The 20,944-nt window shown below is 43.6% G+C and overlaps 2 protein-coding genes across 4 annotated transcripts in view; one reads left to right on the forward strand and one right to left on the reverse strand.

Annotated features, from left to right (window-relative positions):
* Window positions 1-234: 234 nt before the first annotated feature.
* On the reverse strand, window positions 235-19,181 carry LOC129859091 (queuine tRNA-ribosyltransferase accessory subunit 2-like). 3 transcript variants are annotated; one of them, XM_055928461.1, is made up of 9 exons: window positions 19,106-19,181; window positions 18,393-18,597; window positions 18,236-18,318; window positions 16,922-16,998; window positions 14,835-15,044; window positions 11,589-11,788; window positions 8,097-8,248; window positions 745-856; window positions 235-588 (listed from the first exon to the last, which is right to left on the reverse strand). In XM_055928461.1, exons 2-9 carry the CDS (start codon window positions 18,590-18,592, stop codon window positions 318-320), a joined length of 1,305 nt encoding a protein of 434 aa, XP_055784436.1. In that variant the 5' UTR covers window positions 18,593-18,597; window positions 19,106-19,181; the 3' UTR covers window positions 235-317. The 3 variants fall into 3 exon arrangements, with proteins under 3 accessions (XP_055784436.1, XP_055784435.1, XP_055784434.1); XM_055928460.1 differs by having other exon boundaries at window positions 8,070-8,248; XM_055928459.1 differs by having other exon boundaries at window positions 237-588; window positions 8,070-8,248; window positions 18,236-18,291; window positions 18,393-18,593; window positions 19,106-19,176.
* Window positions 19,182-19,755: 574 nt separating this feature from the next.
* The window catches only part of LOC129859094 (coiled-coil domain-containing protein 191-like), a 45,127-nt gene continuing 43,938 nt past the window's right edge, over window positions 19,756-20,944 (forward strand). The window contains exon 1 of the mRNA XM_055928464.1: window positions 19,756-20,015. Within this exon, the coding sequence (XP_055784439.1) occupies window positions 19,941-20,015 (75 nt within the window). The 5' untranslated portion in view covers window positions 19,756-19,940. The remainder of the gene's footprint in view (window positions 20,016-20,944) is intronic.

Below are 20,944 nucleotides of genomic sequence, written 5' to 3' on the forward strand. Positions count from 1 at the left end.
ATCCTTCTCCCCAGCCCCCTCCCTGCCCCACCCTTACCTCTCCATCCTTCTCCCCAGCCCCCTCCCTGCCCCACCCGTACCTCTCCAACAAACCTATCCATCCTTCTCCCCAGCCTCCTCCCTGCCCCACCCTTACCTCTCCATCCTTCTCCCCACCCTCCTCCCTGTCCCACCCTTACCTCTCCATCCTTCTCCCCACCCTCACCTCTCCATCCTTCTCCCCACCCTCCTCCCTGTCCCACCCTTACCTCTCCAACAAACCTATCCATCCTTCTCCCCAGCCTCCTCCCTGCCCCACCCTTACCTCTCCAACAAACCTATCCGTCCTTCTCCCCAGCACCCTCCCCGCTCATCCCCATGCCTTGTCCTTCTAGTACTCTTTTCTTGAGGTGGTCCAGCTTGTCGCTGGCTAGCGCCCCCCTGATGGCGGTGAAGAAGGCGCAGTAGTGGGCCGTGTTGTGGAGCATGAGCAGTACTCCAGCCAGCAGCTCATTGGTCACCAGCAGGTGGTGTAGGTACGCCCTCTGGTGGTTCCTGCAGCAGTAGCAGCCACACCCCTCCACCAGGGGACTGAAGTCGTCTCTGTACCTGGAGAGCAGAGGGTCACACACACACAGACACACACCCAGAGTGACACACACACACAGATGAAACAGGAACACACACACATTCCTTAGAATAGAGTGAGAGGGACAGAGGCACACGTGCACACACCAACTGGCACAAACACTAATGCACACAAACCTCGTATCTTTCAGGTTGATCTCAAAAGGAGTCATCTTGGTTTGGTCTTCTTGGGGATTATCAGTTCCATTCTTCTGACCTACAGCAGCTTCGGACTTGTCCAACTCCACAACTGCCAAAATACACACAAATCAAATCAATCCCTTTGGCTACACCCATTCAACTACACCAATCTGATCCATTTACCAAACCCACACATTCCAAAGTCCATAGCAGTCCGATCATGTCCTAAAACCATACATCCTAAACCAATTATGGCCCATTGTGTTGCAATTTCACGATCTTCTCCTTTCCCACAAAGGAATACCAGTATTTGCTGAATTCAAGGCCCCGTCCACCAAAACCCACATTCACCCACAAAAGCATCCCCCCCACACAAGGGAAATTCCTCACCCAACAGCTTCATTAAATTGTTATCAGACACTTCCATCTAGAGAGAGCAGCTGAGGTCAACTGAAGGGCAAACAGAATGATCCAGTCAGTGTGACAGAGAGAGAGAGTTAAAGGTGAAAACAAGAGTGGAGAGAACAACAGGACGGGGAGGTGAAAAATGGAGAGGAGAGAGAGACAAGTCAGGTCAGGAGGGAATGATAGTAAAGAGAGGGAAGATGAGTTAGACAGATGGCAGGAGAGGGGAAAAAAGGGATGGAGGGATGGAGAATAGAGGGAGTGATCTGAAGAGAAAGGGAGGATAGCGAGAATGAGAGAGAGGGCAAGGATGGCAGGTTGTAAGACGAGGGCCTGTGGTGCCAGAGAAGAGGAAGATTGGGGTGAGGGCTGTGACACCACCTCCCCACAGAGCCCTCTAATTAGCTGAGGGGGGATTTGGATGCTGTCTCCTCATTCGCTGGTGGGCCCCAGTCCTGTCCTAACACTCACCTCCAGTGAACCTCGTTACACTCCCCCGTGCAGAATCGATTAGTGCTATCTGATACTTAAATCGGTCTGATCCTCAACTTCTGAATCTGTTACTTTGGCCTGATATAAAAACTTTTACAGTTCTCAAAGGGAAAATCCCACGGGAGGCTTCAATCATATTGTTTTCTTTTCCTTTATCAGAGATTAACGGCTGGGCGTGATGTAATCAGTTTACTGGGGTAACAGTGACATTGTTCATTGATTTAATTTCACCATCTGACCTGTTGGGTTTGTATCTCCACTCATTTATTTGATTTAACCGAGGGCTAGAAAACGCATACGGCGTCTTATCCCCGCAAACACACACACGTCTCTATCTTGTTCACACACACAGCAAGGGACGCAATTATAAAGAAAGACACTTTATCATATTCACACAGTAATTTAAAAAACACACACACACACACACACACACAAAAACACTCGCTGGTCTTTGCTGCCATAATTCCCAGTGGTATTGAACTGGAAGCTGGTTGGGAACAAAGTTAGTTCATTAATTCATGATGTTAAGCCAAAGAAGCCTCTCTTCAACAGAGAGATCTGTCTACAGTGGCAGAAGGATCTGAGTGAATTAGAGACTGCTGGACTCTGCTGGACTCCCTGCGGTGAGGGGAAACCCCAACGCCCCATGACTTAACTTCATCATCCTCCTCATCATACTGATTAACATCAATTATCTTCAACAGCGTGATCACAGCCTTCGCCCATGAGAGCCCACTGTAATGTTTAATCATGTACAGTGCCTTGCAAAAGTATTAATCCTCGTTGTCATTTTTCCTATTTTGTTGCATTATAACCTGTAATTTAAATGGATTATTATTTGGATTTCATGTAATGGATATACACGAAATAGTACAAATTGGTGAAGTGAAATGCAAAAAAATAAAACATGGAAAAGTGGTGTGTGCATATGTATTCACCCCCTTTGCTATGAAGCCCCTAAATAAGATCTGGTGCAACCAATTATCTTCAGAAGTCACATAATTAGTTAGATTGCACACAGGTGGACTTTATTTAAGTGTCACATCACAGAATATATACACCTGTTCTGAAAGGCCCCAGAGTCTGCAACATCACTAAGCAAGGGACACCACCAAGCAAGCGGCACCATGAAGACCAAGGAGCTCTCCAAACAGGTCAGAGACAAAGTTGTGGAGAAGTACAGATCAGGGTTGGGTTACAAAAAAATATCAGAAACTTTGAACATCCCACAGAGCACCATTAAAACCCTTATTAAAAAATGGAAAGAATATAGCACCACAACAAACCTGCCAAGAGAGGTCCGCCCACCAAAACTCACCGACCAGGCGAGGAGGGCATTAATCAGAGATACAACAAAGAGACCAAAGATAACACTGAAGGAGTTGTAAACCTCCACTGCGGAGATTGGAGTATCTGTACATAGGACCACTTTACGCCATACACTCCACAGAGCTGTGCTTTACAGAAGAGTGGCCAGAAAAATGCCATTGCTTAAAGAAAAAAATAAGCAAACACTGAGTGTTCACTGAAAGGCATATGGGAGACTCCCCAAACATATGGAAGAAGGTACTCTGGTCAGATGAGACTAAAATTAAGCTTTTTGGCCATCAAGGAAAACGCTATTTCTGGCGCAAACCCAACACCTCTCATCACCCGACAAACACAATCCCCACGGTGTTCGTGGCAGCATCATGCTGTGGGGATGTTTTTCATCGGCAGGGACTGGGAAACGGGTCAGAATTGAAAGAATGATGGATGGCGCTGAATACAGGGAAATTCTTGAGGGAAACCTGTTTGTCTTCCAGATATTTAAGCTGGGACAGAGGTTCACCATCCAGCAGAACAATGACCCAAAGCATACTGCTAAAACAACACTTGAGTGGTTTAAGGGGAAACATTTAAATGTCTTGAAATGGCCTAGTCAAATCCCAGACCTCAATCCAATTGAGAACCTGTGTTATGACTTCGATTGCTGTACCTCAGCAGAACCCATCCAACTTGAAGGAGCTGGAGCAGTTTTGCCTTGAAGAAGGGACAAAAAATCCAGTGGCTAGATGTTCCAAGCTTATAGAGACATACCTCAAGAGACTTTCAGCTGTAATTGCTGCAAAAAAGGTGGCTCTACAAAGTATTGACTTTGGGGGGGGGGGTGAATAGATGCACTCAAGTTTAATTTAAAAAATATATATATATTTCTTGTTTGTTTCATAATAAAAAATATTTTGCATCTTCAAAGTGGTAGGCATGTTGTGTAAATCAAATGATACAAACCCCCCTAAAATCTATTTTAATTCCTGGTTGTAAGGAAACAAAATAAGAAAAATGCCAAAGGGGGTGAATACTTCGCAAGGCACTGTACATTTTCAAATCAACGCAACGAGCGTACTGGGATTAGTATCAATCCCACACAAATCAACCTAACGTCACAGACATAATTTTAACAAAACACTGTCTGTCACGTTAGTCACTGACACCATCACACACACACACGACGAGTCCGACACGGGTTCTGAAAGGTCCGGATAGGTGTAACAATATAATGCTACAGGCTTAGGCAGACCTACAACCAGGCCCAGAGGATGTTTCTCCTTCATCACGACACCTATCCAGTGTTTCAGAGCTGTAACCACTGTAGCAAAACAAGGTAGTGAAAGGGGTTGAATGGAGCAGGTCCATGGTTCTGACAGTACTGCATCACACCTGTCAGTGTGGAGCGGGTCCATGGTTCTGACAACACTGTATCACACCTATCAGTGGTCTATGGTTCTGACAGTACTGCATCACACCTGTCAGTGGTCTATGGTTCTGACAGTACAGCATCACACCGGTCAGTGGTCTATGGTTCTGACAGTACTGCATCACACCTGTCAGTGGTGCATGGTTCTGACAGTACTGCATCACACCTGTCAGTGGTCTATGGTTCTGACAGTACTGCATCAAACCTGTCAGTGGTCCATGGTTCTGACAGCACTGTATCACACCTGTCAATGTGGAGCGGGCCCATGGTTCTGACAGTACTGTATCACACCTGTCAGTGGTCTATGGTTCTGACAGTACTGCATCACACATCATACTGGTTCATCCACACAGGGTTGTACAGAGACAGAGGACACTGGTTCATCCACACAGGGTTGTACAGAGACAGAGGACACTGGTTCATCCACACAGGGTTGTACAGAGACAGAGGACACTGAATCAAACAGCCTACCAGATGATACAAAGTGCTCATTGAAACAATTCAGCATTTCAGTTTTGTCATATATAGCAACAGAGTCCTTCAAAACACATGACGGTAATTCATTAACATTACTGTTACCAGACATAGACTTAATAGCATTCCAAAACTTTCTAGGGTCATTCAGGTTATCAGTGGTAACAGACATAAAATATTCAGACTTGGCCTTCCTGAGAATAAAATAACACTTGTTTCTTAACTGCCTAAAAATAAGCCAATCAGCATCAGAACATGATTTCCTTGCTTTAGCCCAGGCTAGATTACGGTCGTGAATAATACAAGACAGCTCAGAAGAAAACCATGGATTATCCCGCCCTTTAACCCTGAACCTGCGGAATGGGGCATGTTTGTTTACTATTTGGAAAAAACCATCATGAAAGAATATCCAGGCAGTTTCCACATCAGGGATAAGCTCAATCTTGCTCCAGTCAAAATAAAACAAATCATGAAAGAAAGCCTGCTCATTAAAACACTTCAAATTTCTCTTACGAATAAAACGTGGATTTGTCTTAGGAACCTTAGTATTTCTAACAGCAACAACAGCACAATGGTCACTTAAATCATTACAAAAAACACCAACCGCAGAATATTTACGTGGAACATTTGTCAATATCAAATCAATCAGGGTTGATTTATCAGGGCATTTAAGATTTGGGCGAGTGGGTGAATTAATCAACTGGGTAAGATTCATAGAATTACAAAACATTTTTAAATCATCAGACACCGGCTTTAACCAACACCAGTTGAGATCACCAATCAAGATCATTTCACTGTAAAGAAGTTTAGACATAAGGTGCGTCAAAGAAGAAAATGCATCACCAAGAGCAGAGGGGGGTCTATAACAGCCAATCACAGTTATAGAGAGGCCCTTTGAAACCTCAATATTCAAAGCACGAAGTTCCAACTGTTTACAAATAGCTTCAGACTTTGCCACACTTACATGGAATTTAGATTTTACATATATAGCCACACCCCCACCTTTCTTAACCCGATCAGTGCGATAAACATTGTAACCACTGATACAAATATCCTTATCAAAAATAGACTTGCTGAGCCAGGTTTCAGAAAACACAATTACATCAGCATCAGTTGATTTAGCCCAAATCCTAACCCCATCAATTTTTGACAACAGGTTGCGTACATTTAAATGAAAAATACCAAAACCAGATCTTGATTTAAAATCAGAGGGGGTTTGGAGACATTGCATATCAGGGCCAGGATTAGGTTGCACGTTACCTGATATCAATAACAGAAGAATAACTAGGCACCTCTGTTTAATAACCTTACACGGCTTCTCTTTTTTAAGAGACCTACTGCAAGCGAATTCTACAAGTGAGTTTCCAGACAATACAAAACAGTCATTTAAAACCATTAGACTTCGGTAGTGACACAAATTCGTACTGTTCACATCATGCCACAAATGCATCGGCACTTGGACGAGTGGACCGAGTGAAAAAGAGCGAGTTCCTGCAGACAAAATGTCTAATGGACGCGAGAGTACATTGTCAGATGTACTCACCCTGCGACAATGTTCGTTTTCTCCAGAGTTCAGTAAAGTCAGTGCACAAAGCAATACCACGTAAATTGTCATTTTCTCTGACCAAAAAACAAGAGGCCAACGAAGGAAAGTGGAGAGAGGGACAGCGTGTATGTGAGTCAATGTGAGTGTTTGCGCGTGTGAGTAGATTGGGTGTTGAGGGCGATAGAGAGAACGGGTTGAGCTGCCACTGACAGCCAGGCGAAGAGCAAGGAGCAGCTTGGACAAGACACTCCGCGGACGAACGAGGAACTCAGGCCAGCCAGAGATAGGGTTACTTTGGTAAACTTCAAGTAATGAAGTTCCGAGTTGAGGAGGACCCGTGATCTTTACACCAGCAAAAATAAAATAGTTTGCACTACGCAACAACGAAGTTACGCAACCATAAATAAATAGATTATTAGTAGGTTAAAATGTACTAGTCACAAACAAACGACTTGACATGCTGCCATCTTGGATTGTGCTGCCATCTTGGATGTGCTGCATACTGTATCACACCTGTCAGTGGTCTATGGTTCTGACAGTACTGTATCACACCTGTCAGTGGTCTATGGTTCTGACAGTACTGTATCACACCTGTCAGTGGTCTATGGTTCTGACAGTACTGCATCACACCTGTCAGTGGTCTATGGTTCTGACAGTACTGTATCACACCTGTCAGTGGTCTATGGTTCTGACAGTACTGTATCACACCTGTCAGTGGTCTATGGTTCTGACAGTACTGTATCACACCTGTCAGTGGTCTATGGTTCTGACAGTACTGTATCACACCTGTCAGTGGTCTATGGTTCTGACAGTACTGTATCACACCTGTCAGTGGTCTATGGTTCTGACAGTACTGCATCACACCTGTCAGTGGTCTATGGTTCTGACAGTACTGTATCACACCTGTCAGTGGTCTATGGTTCTGACAGTACTGTATCACACCTGTCAGTGGTCTATGGTTCTGACAGTACTGCATCACACCTGTCAGTGGTCTATGGTTCTGACAGTACTGCATCACACCTGTCAGTGGTCTATGGTTCTGACAGTACTGTATCACACCTGTCAGTGGTCTATGGTTGTGACAGTACTGTATCACACCTGTCAGTGGTCTATGGTTCTGACAGTACTGCATCACACCTGTCAGTGGTCTATGGTTCTGACAGTACTGCATCACACCTGTCAGTGGTCCATGGTTCTGACAGCACTGCATCACACCTGTCAATGTGGAGCGGGTCAATGGTTCTGACAGTACTGTATCACACCTGTCAGTGGTCCATGGTTCTGACCGCACTTTATCACAGCTGTCAGTGGTCTATGGTTCTGACAGTACTGCATCACACCCGTCAGTGGTCTATGGTTCTGACAGTACTGCATCACAGCTGTCAGTGGTCCATGGTTCTGACAGTACTGTATCACACCTGTCAGTGTGGAGCGGGTCCATGGTTCTGACAGCACTGTATCACACCTGTCAGTGTGGAGCGGGTCTATGGTTCTGACAGTACTGCATCACAGCTGTTAATGTGTTCTCAAAACATCACAAGTAGGCAGCAGAATGAAAATAATTGAATTGGGTGGCATCTGATGCACCCCCATTTGTTTAAGTCATTCAAGTAGCAGGCCAGATAAGGGTTAGTAGTCAGCTATTTGGCGCTTATGGAACACACAGACCTGTTGGGGGTGCCTGTACACCTGTACCTGCTGCCTCTGGGTCAGTGGTGATGTTGAAAGGGAAGGTGAGAGCACAGCCTCGCTCTGTCACCTGGAAGGGGAAGAAGCTCTCAAACAGGTCCACTCCCACCTCCACGCACGCCAGCACCTCGTCTGGCCGCCCCACACCCTGCAGCAGCCTGACAGACAGAAAGAGAGAGGCAGGCGGGCAAACAGACAGAAACGTATTACACTGTTGATCAATGATTGAATTATCAGACAAACTGAAAGAAACTCTTACCCATCTCTCTTTTCTATCAGTGTTATCCCTGAAGCACTACAGATGCAGCATCTCTCCCTCACACACACACACACACACACACACACACACACACACCAAAATCAATACAAAAACTGAACATCCATACACAGAACACATGCATGCTCATAGCAGACAGAAAAAAACAGATTGCATCCCCCCATCCTCCTGAAACCCATTCCCCACTAAACCACCTCGGTCTCAAAATAACTCACTTTGCACCCTCACTCTGTCTACTCCACTGCCTCGAGTTTCCAGGGTCAAACTAATTTACCATCCCATAATGGTGGCCAGAGGGAGGGAGTGGATATCCCAGCACCACCACAACTCAGGGGCAGGCTGACCCAGCACAGGCCCGATGGAGCCTCTTTTCATTAAGGAAACGTAGTACAGCCCAAAGGGAGTGTCTGGGGGTCTCTGATACGACCTGCAGCACCACTGTCTCTCTCCACTACTCCTTCTCCACCCCAGAGCCCCAGTCAGCTCCCTCACCTCCAGGGCAAGGAGGAATAGGACAGAGGTCTCCCCAGCACCGGGGCACTGGGAAGCAGGCTGATTTCAGTGGGGAGTCTACTCTCTAGCCAGACCAGTGTTCCCAGTGTGGCTGGAAGAAGAGTGGGAACGGGGTTGCCATGGCTCCCAGAAGGGATGGCAGGGGTTGCCATGGTTTCCTGGAGATTCTGAGTGAGCATTATGAGCGCAGAGTGATGGAAGGATAGAGGGAGGGGTGTCCGTCTTCCTCTTAGTCTCCCACTGTAAGAGTAACAGCAGTCCACTAGGGGGTTTTAGGGTTGAGTGTGTGCGGGGTTGGATTTAATAAGTGTATAATATGGGTGGTGGGGTGGGGGTCGCGGTGTTTTCACCAGGGGTTGGAACTGAAATTATTTTTCCAAACTTTTAGTTCGTTAAGTTCCGTTCCACTGTTCCGACCTGCAAAATAAAGTCCAGAACCAGTAACGGTTATATCGTTGCTTTGTTGGTTTCTGTAAAAAAATGTTTTACATTAGCTCGACCTTAAATTACTTCACCAATCAGTGCGGACAGAGCAGCTTGCTATAAGCGGGCGAGTTATAGTTTTTTAGTCTAGGCAGCCGATGCATGGGCGCTATCGGCTGCCTAGGCTATAGTTGTTTGCATGCACTATGGACAGACAAGTACAGGGCGCGAGATACGACTGAAATTTTGAGGGTGGGGAGAGGGCGAGAGAGGGTGGAGGAGGGCATTGTTATGACATGCATTATCTGAACTAGCCCCACAGAAATATACCTAGGAAGGAGCGGCTTCTATGAAAGAACTTTGAATGTCTTTACACTGCAGAGACTTGGCTTAGTGTTGGGACAGGCTAGCTAACAAGCTTGTGTGTGCAGAGTTGCACAATAATTAAAAACACGTCTTACCTTTTCGTAGTTAATAAATTCAATGTGAAACGTGATAACTATAGCATCCGTAACTAGCATGGAAAAAGTTCCTCCATTCTTCTCTAATTAAACATTTCTCCCTAATTTTGGAATCACACTTGTAACGTGAGTAGGCTACCTTGGCCTAAGCTTCGACGGGGGGAGGGGCAGGTAGCCTAAACACACACTGCACAATATAGATTACTTTTCTTCCTGGTTCTGATTCTGTTACTCTAAAAATGTATTTATTTTTCGGTTCTGTTACCTGAACCGTTTACAACCCCTGGTTTTCACAGGTGTCACATGATCACTCAATTATAGCCATTAATTGGTCAGTCAGTCAGTCCTCTCCCCTCACCTGGTCCCTGCTGTACATTCTAAAATCAGTCTGAGTGGCGAGAGAGAAGAGCCAGACTGCAGATGAGAGACAAAGAGGAGTAGAGAGAGGGAATAGACAGACTGGAACAGAGGAGAGAAGAGACCGAGAGGAGTGGAGAGGGAGATAATTAAAAAGTGTTAAAGGAGGTATGGATTGTTTTTGAAGAGCATCCTGCTTTGGGGGGTGGAGTGAGGGAAAGAGAAACACAAATAATTGGTGCTGTAAGGGGAGGAGGAGTGAGTCAGGGAAGGAGAGAGAGTGGGATGAAGGTGCATTCATATTTAGGGTTTATGGGAGTGTAGGTGTAGACAGGGTGAGTAAGAAGGGGAAAAGCTGCCAACTGGAGCTGGTGTGGAGGGGCACTTAAACCTGATTTTAGGCTAGACTTCGCTAGCTAGAGCGTATGAAGCGTTAATGGGAAGGGTTGCCAACTCTGTAGCTTTGATATATGTCATTGTGACATTTCAGACTCCTGCCAGCAACTTTTCTTCCCTCTGAAAGCGATTAGCAACATATTCAGATACTTTTTTAAAGGCAGCCTCAGTTTTTCCTCTGAGAGATATTGATAGATTTACCAACTAACTTTTACTGCCGTGAAGCAGCCGAGAGGAGGGAGAGAGAGAGTGGGAGAGAGCAGCTGCCTGAGGCAGAGCTGCAGCACACACACACACAATGGGAGAGAGAGAGTGGGAGAGGGCAGAGCTGCAGCACACACACAATGTGCTGACAAAGAGCACATCGTTCTGTTTTGACAGTTTAGTCATAATAGACAAAACATAGTGGGATATGTCATTCCTGCCAATGCCCCCTACAGAGGGAGCTGTTATGTCACAAGCTTATAGACCCCTTTCCAGTACACGACACACTGATGTCACGCACAGATGCGAGCAACTCTTGGCTGCAGTGAGGGAGCAATCGCCATCTGCGCCCATTCAACAGATTTACGTTTGTATTACTTCTAAACAAAATAACTTTTTGGGGTTCTCACACGATTAAAATGTTTTGATTATTGCTTGAACATTAGCTAAGATTATATTTGGTTGTTCTTTGCAAAATAACTATTTTGGATGCAGCATTTGTTAGCTAGAATGCTAACGCTCATTGACATTGGCTGTAACAAAAGCTAGCAAATGGGTTTTTAAGTATAATTCAGTTGATTTGCGATGATGACGCAAACATTATATTAAACAGGACATTCATGCAAGCTTTAAAATCCAATTATAATCCAAAAGTAGTGTGAAATACACTCAGAAGCAAATAAATATGAACTATTAAGAACTCCCATGTGTTCTGCCATCAACTTCTGCACATTGCCCTTGTGAAACAATATTTTCTAACACAGAAAGGGGTCTGTGATGCATCCATGTAGTGCCTATGAAGAGTTTTTGTATGCTATATAGCCTTTATAAGACGAACATTTGTTTAAGGGTGGACCACACACACACCTGGGTTTGTCCTCAGGCAGCTCCTTGATGACGGCAGTGATGAGCTGGGTCCGGAGGTGTGTCTCCATGGCTGCAGTATGGAGCCCGTCCAGACAGAATCCTCCTACTGGCCGCTTGGCCGTCTCCCTGGCCGACCGCACCCTCTCCTCCAGCACATCTCCTCCCTCCACCACCCCCAACACCTCCACCCCACTCAGCTCCTGGAGACCACAGAGAAAGACAGGGTTCATACACATTTTGACAGATGGAATTGTATGACTTCTCCATGACTTTTAACCAGATTTCCATGACCAACAATTGGCCGCCTCTCTATGTACAGAAGGTCTAAAATAGTAAGCGTAATGTGGTATCAACACTGGGAGGCTGCTCTCTGATTCCATGTACCATCTCCTGTCTCTGAGCAAGGCACCTCCCACAAAGTAGAATACCTGTTAGGCAACTGTATAAAACATGTGGTCAACCCTCAGACTGGAGAGCTACTGGGTGTGCAGGCTTCTGATCAAGCCCTGCTCAAACACGTCAGACAGTTTATCAGGGTCGGTTGAGCAGCTTACTTCTAAAATGTAGTTTGCTAGAGGAGGACAATAATAAAAGCCTGTACACCCATTAGCTCTCCTGGAGGATGGTTGACCACCCTTGATGTAAAACATTGCAACCAAATACATTTTATGCCTTTAAGTAAGTCACTCATTCAATATATTATAGATAAAGAATCCACACATTTTCTTCAGTCCTATTTAGCTAACTTAGAAGTGTTTACTTTGCAGGCTGACTAGCATCTATTGAGTTACAATGCCTCAAACTGGATGCACAAATCAACTGGAGGTATCTACAAAATAAGATCCACATAATCCAAAATAAAATGGTACATCTCACAAATCTTCCAAAAATGAAATGTTCCTGATTCAAATTATTCTGATTCACATGATTCAATTCAACGTGATTCAACCGAACCCCAACTAAAATGGCAAAGTGAATTGTTCGTTTCATGAAAAAATTATTGTTGAAATGAATCAAATAATTAGTTCAAAAAAGTAAATCAACTTTGCATTTAGTTTTATTTAACTAGGCAAGTCAGTAAAACAAATAATTATATATATATATATTTTTTTACAATGATGGCCTACCAAAAGCCTTCCTGTGGGGCTGGGGGATTAAAAATAAAATAAAAATATTGGACAAAACACACACGACGGTATGGCCTTATTCACAAGTGTCAGTGAACATGTATAGCTTAACGGTTAACTAGCGGGTACAAAATACAGTTGAAGTCGGAAGTTTACATACACCTTAGCCAAATACATTTAAACTCAGTTTGTCACAATTCCTGACATTTAATCCTAGTAAAAAATCCCTGTTTTAGGTCAGTTAGGATTACCACTTTGTTTTAAGAATGTGAAAATGTCAGAATAATAGTAGAGAGAATTATTTATTTCAGCTTTTATTTCTTTCATCACATTCCCAGTGGGTCAGAAGTTTACATACACTCAATTAGTATTTGGTAGCATTGCCTTTAAATTGTTTAACTTGGGTCAAACGTTTCAGGTAGCCTTCCACAAGCTTTCCACAATAAGTTGGGTGAATTTGGTCCATTCCTCCTGACAGAGCTGGTGTAACGGAGTCGGGTTTGTAGGACTCCTTGCTCGCACACGCCTTTTCAATTCTGCCCACACATTTTCTATAGGATTGAGGTCAGGGCTTTGTGATGTCCACTCCAATACCTTGACTTTGTTGTCCTTAAGCATTTTGACACAACTTTGGAAGTATGCTTGGGGTCATTGTCCATTTGGAAGACCCATTTGCAACCAAGCTTTAACTTCCTGACTGATGTCTTGAGATGTTGCTTCAATATATCCACATCATTTTCCTGCATCATGATGCCATCTATTTTGTGAAGTGCACCAGTCCCTCCTGCAGCAAAACACCCCCACAACATGATGCTGCCACCCCTGTGCTTCACGGTTGGGATGGTGTTCTCCGGGCTTGCAAGCCTCCCCCTTTTTCCTCCAAACATAACGATGGTCATTATTGTCAAACAGTTCTATTTTTGTTTCATCAGACCAGAGGACATTTCTCCAAAAACTGCAATCTTTGTCCCCATGTGCAGTTGCAAACCGTGTCTGGGTTTTTTAATGGCAGTTTTGGAGCAGTGGCTTCTTCCTTGCTGAGCGGCCTTTCAGGTTATGTCGATATAGGACTCATTTTACTGTGAATATAGATACTTTTGTACCCGTTTCCTCCAGCATCTTCACAAGGTCCTTTGCTGTTGTTCTGGGATTGATTTGCACTTTTCGCACCAAAGTACATTCATCTCTAGGAGACAGAACCCGTCTCCTTCCTGAGCGGTATGACGGCTGTGTGGTCCCATGGTGTTTATACTTGTGTACTATTGTTTGTACAGGTGAACGTGGTACCTTCAAGCGTTTGGAAATTGTTCCCAAGGATGAACCAGACTTATGGAGGTCCACAATTCTTTTCCTGAGGTCTTGGCTGATTTCTTTTGATTTTAATTTTCTGGAATTTTCCAAGCTGTTTAAAGGCACAGTCAACTTAGTGTGTGTAAACTTCTGACCCACTGGAATTGTGATACAGTGAATTATAAGTGAAATAATCTGTCTGTAAACAATTGTTGGAAAAATTACTTGTGTCGTGCACAAAGTAGATAACAAACTAGTTTTGGCAAGTCGGTTAGGTTAACAAGAAATTTGTGGAGTGGTTGAAAAACAAGTTTTAATGACTCCAACCTAAGTGTATGTAAACTTCCAACTGTATGTTTTGAATTGTCTACCTACCTAGTTAGTCTGTTCTCTATCACATTTTATAGGCCTGCTACCTGCTGCTGCTGAATTGTCCAACTGTCTCTCTCTCCTTGAGCAAGAGCCCACTCGTCTCACACAAACAAACACACTTTGTCATTTCGAACCTGGCTGATATGTTTATTTGACAGTTAAAATATATAACTGTGAATAAATAAATTACATTAAACAGAAATGTAATTAATTCTATGACTTTTCCTAAACTTTTTCGGATTTTATATTAAAATTCCATGACTTTTCCAGGATTTTCATGACCGTAAACACACTGGAAAGGGTGAGAGAGAGACAGAGATATCTTGACAGTAAAAGTAGCCCGTGTCTGTACAGTATACTTATAAATGTAAGTGAAGCTTTTAATTGAATTCCTCTAATACTGGGAGCATCATCATGGCCTTGTGTGAGGCTCCAGCAGCACCAGTCCCAGACAGACCTGTGTTTTGTGGTGGAGCAGCAGACACTCATCCAGGTGGGCCAGGGTGCGGTCCACTGACTTGCGGACCCTCTTGCGAGAAGTGTTGATCTGCCAAGTCTCTCCGTCTGCCATGCTCTGGTACAGGTCTGGCTGGACAGCCTTCTGAAGAGCCATGAACTTCGCAACCGTCAGCTCAATACGACCGCCACTACCCCACACAGACACCGTCTGGAACAAACACAGACAGTGTTAGCGCAGATAGAATAACGAGCCAGATAGTTCACCGGATGTAATTCATCCTCTTGGCGTTTCCTCTCAGTAGCAAATATGGAGATGAAAGGAAGCACAGTGGCCGGCAGTGGGAGAAGATGGAATGAGAAGGGTTTTGGCCGACATTCTGCACATTTTCTCACCGATAAAACATTTGATCTTAATACGGTTTTCTATTCCCAAAACTATCTTGATATACAGTGCTTTTGGAAAGTATTCAGACACCTTGACTTTTTCCACATTTTGTTACATTACAGCCTTATTTTAAAATGGATTTTGCAAATGTATTACAAATTAATAACACCTTATTTTCATAAGTAATCAGACCCTTTGCTATGAGACTCAAAATTGAGCTCAGGTGCATCCTGTTACTATTGATCATCCTTGAGATGTATCTACAACTTGGAGTCCACCTGTGGTAAATTCAATTGATTGGACATGATTTAGAAAGGCACTCACCTGTCGATATAAGGTCCCACAGTTGATAGTGCATGACAGAGCAAAAACCAAGCCATGAGGTGGAAGGAATTCTCCGTAGAGCTCCGAGACAGGATTGTGTCGAGGCACAGTTCTGGGGAAGGGTACCAAAAACATTTCTGCAGCATTGAAGGTACCCAAGAACACACCGGCCTCCCTCATTCTTAAATGGAATAAGTTTGGAATTACCAGACTCTTCCAAGAGCTGGCCGCCCGGCCAAACTGAGCAATCGGGGGAGAAGGGTCTTGGTCAGGGAGGTGACCAAGAACCCAATGGTCACTCTGACAGAGCTCCAGAGTTCCTGTATGGAGATGGAAGAACCTTCCAGAAGGATAACCATCTCTGCAGCACTCCACCAATCAGGCCTTTGTGGTAGAGTGGCCAGACAGAAGCCACTCCTCAGTAAAAGGCCCACTTGGAGTTTGCCAAAAGGCACCTAAAGGAGTCTTAGACCATGAGAAACAAGATTCTCTGGTCTGATGAAACAAAGTTTAAACTCTTTGGCCTGAATGCCAAGCGTCACATCTGGAGGAAACCAGACGCCATCCCTACAGTGAATCATGGTGGCAGCATCATGCAGTGGGGATGTTTTTCAGTGGCAGGGACTGGGAGACTAGTCAGGATCGAGGCAAAGATGAACGGAGCAAAGTACAGAGAGATCCTTGATGAAAACCTGCTCTAGAGAGCTCAGGACCTCAGACTTGGGTGACGGTTCACCTTCCAACAGGACAACAACTGTAAGCACACAGAAAAGACAACGCAGGAGTGGCTTCGGGATAAGTCTCTGAATGTCCTTGTGTGGCCCACAAGGTCTGGAGAGACCTGAAAATAGCTGTGTAATGACACTCCCCATCCAACTGGACAGAGCTTGAGAAGATCTGCAGAAGACTGGGAGAAACTACACAAATACAGGTGTGCCAAGCTTGTAGCGTCATACCCAAGAAGACTTGAGGCTGTAATCGCTGCCAAAGGTGCTTCAACAAAGTACTGAGTAAAGGGTCTCAATACTTACGTAAATTACATTTTTCCTGTTTAATTTTTTATAAATTTGCAAACATTTAAAAAATCAAAGTTATTGCTTTGTCATTGTGGGGTAGATTTATGAGAAACAAAATGTAATACATTTTAAAATATGGCTGTAATGTAACAATTTGGAAAAAGTTAAGGGGTCTGAATACTTTCCAAATGCACTGTAGTTATAACAATCTATGTTGTTAGTGTCAACTCTGACACATACGACTACACACACACAATAACACTTAACTCCCAGAAATGTAAAGCATTTAGACAGACACCAATGCTTAGTCTAAAATATCATTTTTGCTGGATAAGTAGAACCTCAAACATGACCTCTGACCTTGTTGGTGATGTGACCTGGGGGGCATGAGGTAGCAGGGTCGTGGAGGGAGCAGTACAACACTGTGTCATGAAGACCTGTGAAAGGTAAACCGCACAGCCGGTCCAGTAGCATGAGTAAAAGACGCATCGACTAATAGTCTACACAGCAGCAGGAGGCAGATACATAGATTTGTTGGTAATGTCAGATAGTTATTTAATTCTGTTAAATACACACTGGAAGCCATGCAAGAGAGGAGGCGTGGCCTTATCAGAGGCCAGCTGTGAGAGAAGATCAGAAGGTGACAAAACCAGAACCTAAACAAAAGCAATAAGCACTTGCAGGCGGTGGCACGATCACTTTTAATTACCCAATCAGGTTGCTCCCTCCCTGCCTCAAGACACAATGTAATAATTTCCTGCGTGTGAACAAGTGCTGGGACGCTAATTATATTTTCTCATTTCAACTTGGCTTGCCCAGGGGCAGGAAACAGCTTAGTGGTGCCACACTACAGCCAGCCATCTCTGTTAAAGAGTGATGACTTTTGACTTTCCTACATGAGGGCTGTTTCAAAGCTATTCGGGACTTATGAAGCATACATTCGGAGCTCTAAGAAAGGGCTAAGGCCGATTGTGCTTTTCAACAATGCACTTCTGCCTCTTCCATTCAAATATTCAGCAACGAAGTGATGTACTTTTCTCTTTATGTCAACTGCTTTCTAGTTAAGCTGAGACAAAATGTATAGAAAGTTCTGTACATGTGTTCATGTTAAAAACTAAAGACACTTTCACTTACTTTCCTTAATGTGTGGTCACTCAGTAAAGCATGTCTAATTGGATATGCTCTAAGCATATGAATGCATGACATGTTCGACTTTCCTACTGCAATGGCACAGTCAGTGTAGAGCGGACAGTAGATGTAGTGAGTTGGTGGGTATAATTTGTGGAACGTTCAAACAGGAATCTGTTACACAAACTTCTTAAATTACAAGGTTGCCAACAAACAACGCATACAAAGTTGTATAGCGGCAGAATAAGATACCGGGTAGGGCGTGGGCTATTTCATTAAGTTTTTCACTCACCTTGTTTATTCCGAAAAATGTCTGTCCTCACTCTGGTAGCCTATGGACAAACACTAAGAATAAGCTACCTTATTGAATTGATGCCTATTCGGCAGCTAGTTAGCTAGGTGAATTGAGCATGCTACTTTGTATGCGTTGTTTGTTGGCAACCTTGTACTTTACCAAGTTTTTGGAACAGATTCCTGTTGCAACGTTCCACAAATTATATCCACCCGTAGTGAGGCATAATATCAACAAGAATAGTCAGTGCCAACCTGCAAACTTCCTGACTCCCTCCTTGAACTCCTCCAATACTTCCTGGTGTTCCGCTCTAAAGGAAGTACACACAAAGCAAGTACTTGAAATACTATTTTGATGTGTGTGTGTTAGAGAGAGACAGGGAAAGAGTGTGCTAATGGAAGAGGCTCTCACAGTGTGTTCAGGGTGAGCTGTGTGACAGAGGGCAGGTTGTTCAGTGTGTGCAAAGTGTCCTGGGTGAGGTGTGGCACGGTGCCGCAGCGGGTGTACAGCAGGCACCCCGGCACCTCTAGGGAGTGCTGTCCTGCCCTGCCCAGTCCCGTCAACACACCTAGCCGACAGCCCTGCACCACCAGGGACAGCTCCAACTTCATCCTGCCTGACACACAGGAGCAAAACAAGGGGGATGATGACAGATGATGAAAGAGAGTGGGCTTGTTTGATATCGACTGACTGATCTACTACTCATTATTTGTAGATCAGTCAGTCAAAATATACCCACAATGCATCACAGATTTGATGCCCTCTAACACGCAAGTGTGAAAGATGGAGTATTGACATTTGTGGTGCAAGTAGAAAGGCATATTATAAGCATATAATAGAACATAATAGAAACAGATGATGCCAGTAATTGACAGATGTTTACGGTTTAAATGTTTGTCCATACATACTATGGCCAAAATGGGAAAACAACTGGCTAGCTTGACGATGTTGTTAGCAATCGCTATCACTACTGTAGCTAAATTCAGTGGCATTTTTAATAGTCCAGCATAATAAATGTTTACATTTGTCTGATTTTCGAAAACCTAGACAAAGCTCAACAGGATAAAGTAACGTTTTGATATTTTCAAAACATAGTAATTGAACATTAAGCATCTTTCGCTTACCAGGAACCAAAGCACGTGAAAACTACACGTCGCGGAGTTATGAACGGCGCACGCACTCCAGTCACTTCCATTATACGTCATCATTTTCGGAGCTTGCAGAGAGAGGGTCGTCACTATTTAACAAACCCCCATTCATAATTATGGTTGAAGCTCGCCTATTTGTACAATTTATCTTATTCAAATCTGTTGCTGCCCCTAACCGTATGCCTAAACCTAACCTTAAATTAAGACTAAAAAGCACATCTTAGTTTACATAAATGTGTACGATATTTTGACTTTGTGGCTGTGGTAACTAGTGACAACTTGCAGAGCTCTCATTACAAAACCTAATTTGCTGTTGAATAAACAGTGTGTGCATACATTATAACATCTGCAAACCCTTTCTGTGGGACTATGATAATGCTGTGTGGACTTTTGCAAATTCAATCGAGGTTGATTTGGGGTCTATTTTTACAACACAGCCAAACGTTCAACATTTGGGGAGGGATCCAAAGTTACTATAGTTACCAAAGGGACGCTTCTGTTGAAAAAAGGTTGGAATGGGACTTGTAGTTTACTAATGCCACTGTCAAGCAAACAGTGCGTTTGAGAAACGTGGCTATTGACTACATTACCAAGACATCTCGTTCTATTTTCAGCGCTCTAGCAAACAGCAGAACAGCATGGAGCTAGCTTCAGATACATATTTCAGTGCAAAATTAGACTTCTAACTAAGTATTTTTTTTGCTGTAAGCGTAGCTAGTGCTATGAGTAGTTAATATAAATTATGCACCAAGTAAAATTGTATTCCTCTGTATTAATTAGGTAATAAGTGGCAGCTAATTTGGCGTCAGAAATGGCATACCCACATAACCCTGATATTTTTCGCTGGAAAAGAGTTACTAAGACTAAAAAACCCACTGCAGATAAGGTACGGTGTTATTGTCAATATACTGTATGTGTGCACTGTGTGTGTGTCTGGGTGAGTGAGAAGTTTACAGTTTAATTTGCTATTTTTGACAGGTATGAGGTAAAGAAGTAAAATATTGTTGAGTGTCAACTAAACTTAAAGTGATGCAAAAATCATTAATTGATTACCTCGAACTGATCTTTCAATGCATGATCAAAAACTGCATGACTGCAAACAAAACTTTCAAAGGCCTGGTGCAGTCAAAAACATGATTTGCCTTTATTACATTTTTGTTGTTGTATTTTACTCCACTTTTTTCGTGATATCCAATTGCGATCCAATTACGATCTTGTCTCATCACTGCAATTCCCCAACGGGCTCGGTAGACGCGAAGGTCAAGTCATGCGTCCTCCGAAACATGACCCGCCACACCGCGCTTCTTAACACCAGCGCTTCTTAACCTGAAAGCCAGACAACCGAAGTCAGCCTGCAGGCTACAATTATGCTAATGCCATTTTAGTGTAAGAGCTGTTTAAAAAGACCGCCTGAAATTTCAGCCTGTTTTGTTGGGATGGCGTTTTGGCCTGCGTGGTGACATCACCAGGTGGCAAATTAGTTAATAGACCAATAAGAGAGTTCCAAGCCTCTCCGCCATTAACAGCTTATTTTCAATGTTCCCCTCTGCACTCAGACAGTCCAAGCTAAATTCTTACTTGAGAAATTGCTCTTTGCTAAGAATCAATTTTTTTATTGTATTTTTACCATTTTAATTGAAAACAATCACAGCAAGGTACTTAATTGTTACCCAGAAATTATTTAATATTGAGATAAAAACAGCTGTGTTGGACCTTTAAATATATTCAACTGTATCATATTTTCTGTCTTCATCTCTCAGACATTTCCTTACTGGAAGAAACCGATCGAGATGGGTAAACCATAATGAAAGTGCC

The sequence above is a fragment of the Salvelinus fontinalis genome, chromosome 7 (assembly GCF_029448725.1).
Source record: "Salvelinus fontinalis isolate EN_2023a chromosome 7, ASM2944872v1, whole genome shotgun sequence".
Taxonomy (NCBI): Eukaryota; Metazoa; Chordata; class Actinopteri; order Salmoniformes; family Salmonidae; genus Salvelinus; species Salvelinus fontinalis.

Bases quoted from the DNA above. Each gene is read 5' to 3' on its own strand.
- LOC129859091 (XM_055928459.1), bottom strand. From the start codon at position 19,176: ATGGAAGTGACTGGAGTGCGTGCGCCGTTCATAACTCCGCGACGTGTA. The intron at 18,292-18,392 runs GTGAGAGCCTCT...TACTTCCTTTAG, and splicing joins CAGCTCACCCTGAACACACT to AGCGGAACACCAGGAAGTAT. The intron at 8,249-11,588 runs GTGTGTGTGTGG...TCTGTCTGTCAG, and splicing joins CTGCCTGAGGACAAACCCAG to GCTGCTGCAGGGTGTGGGGC.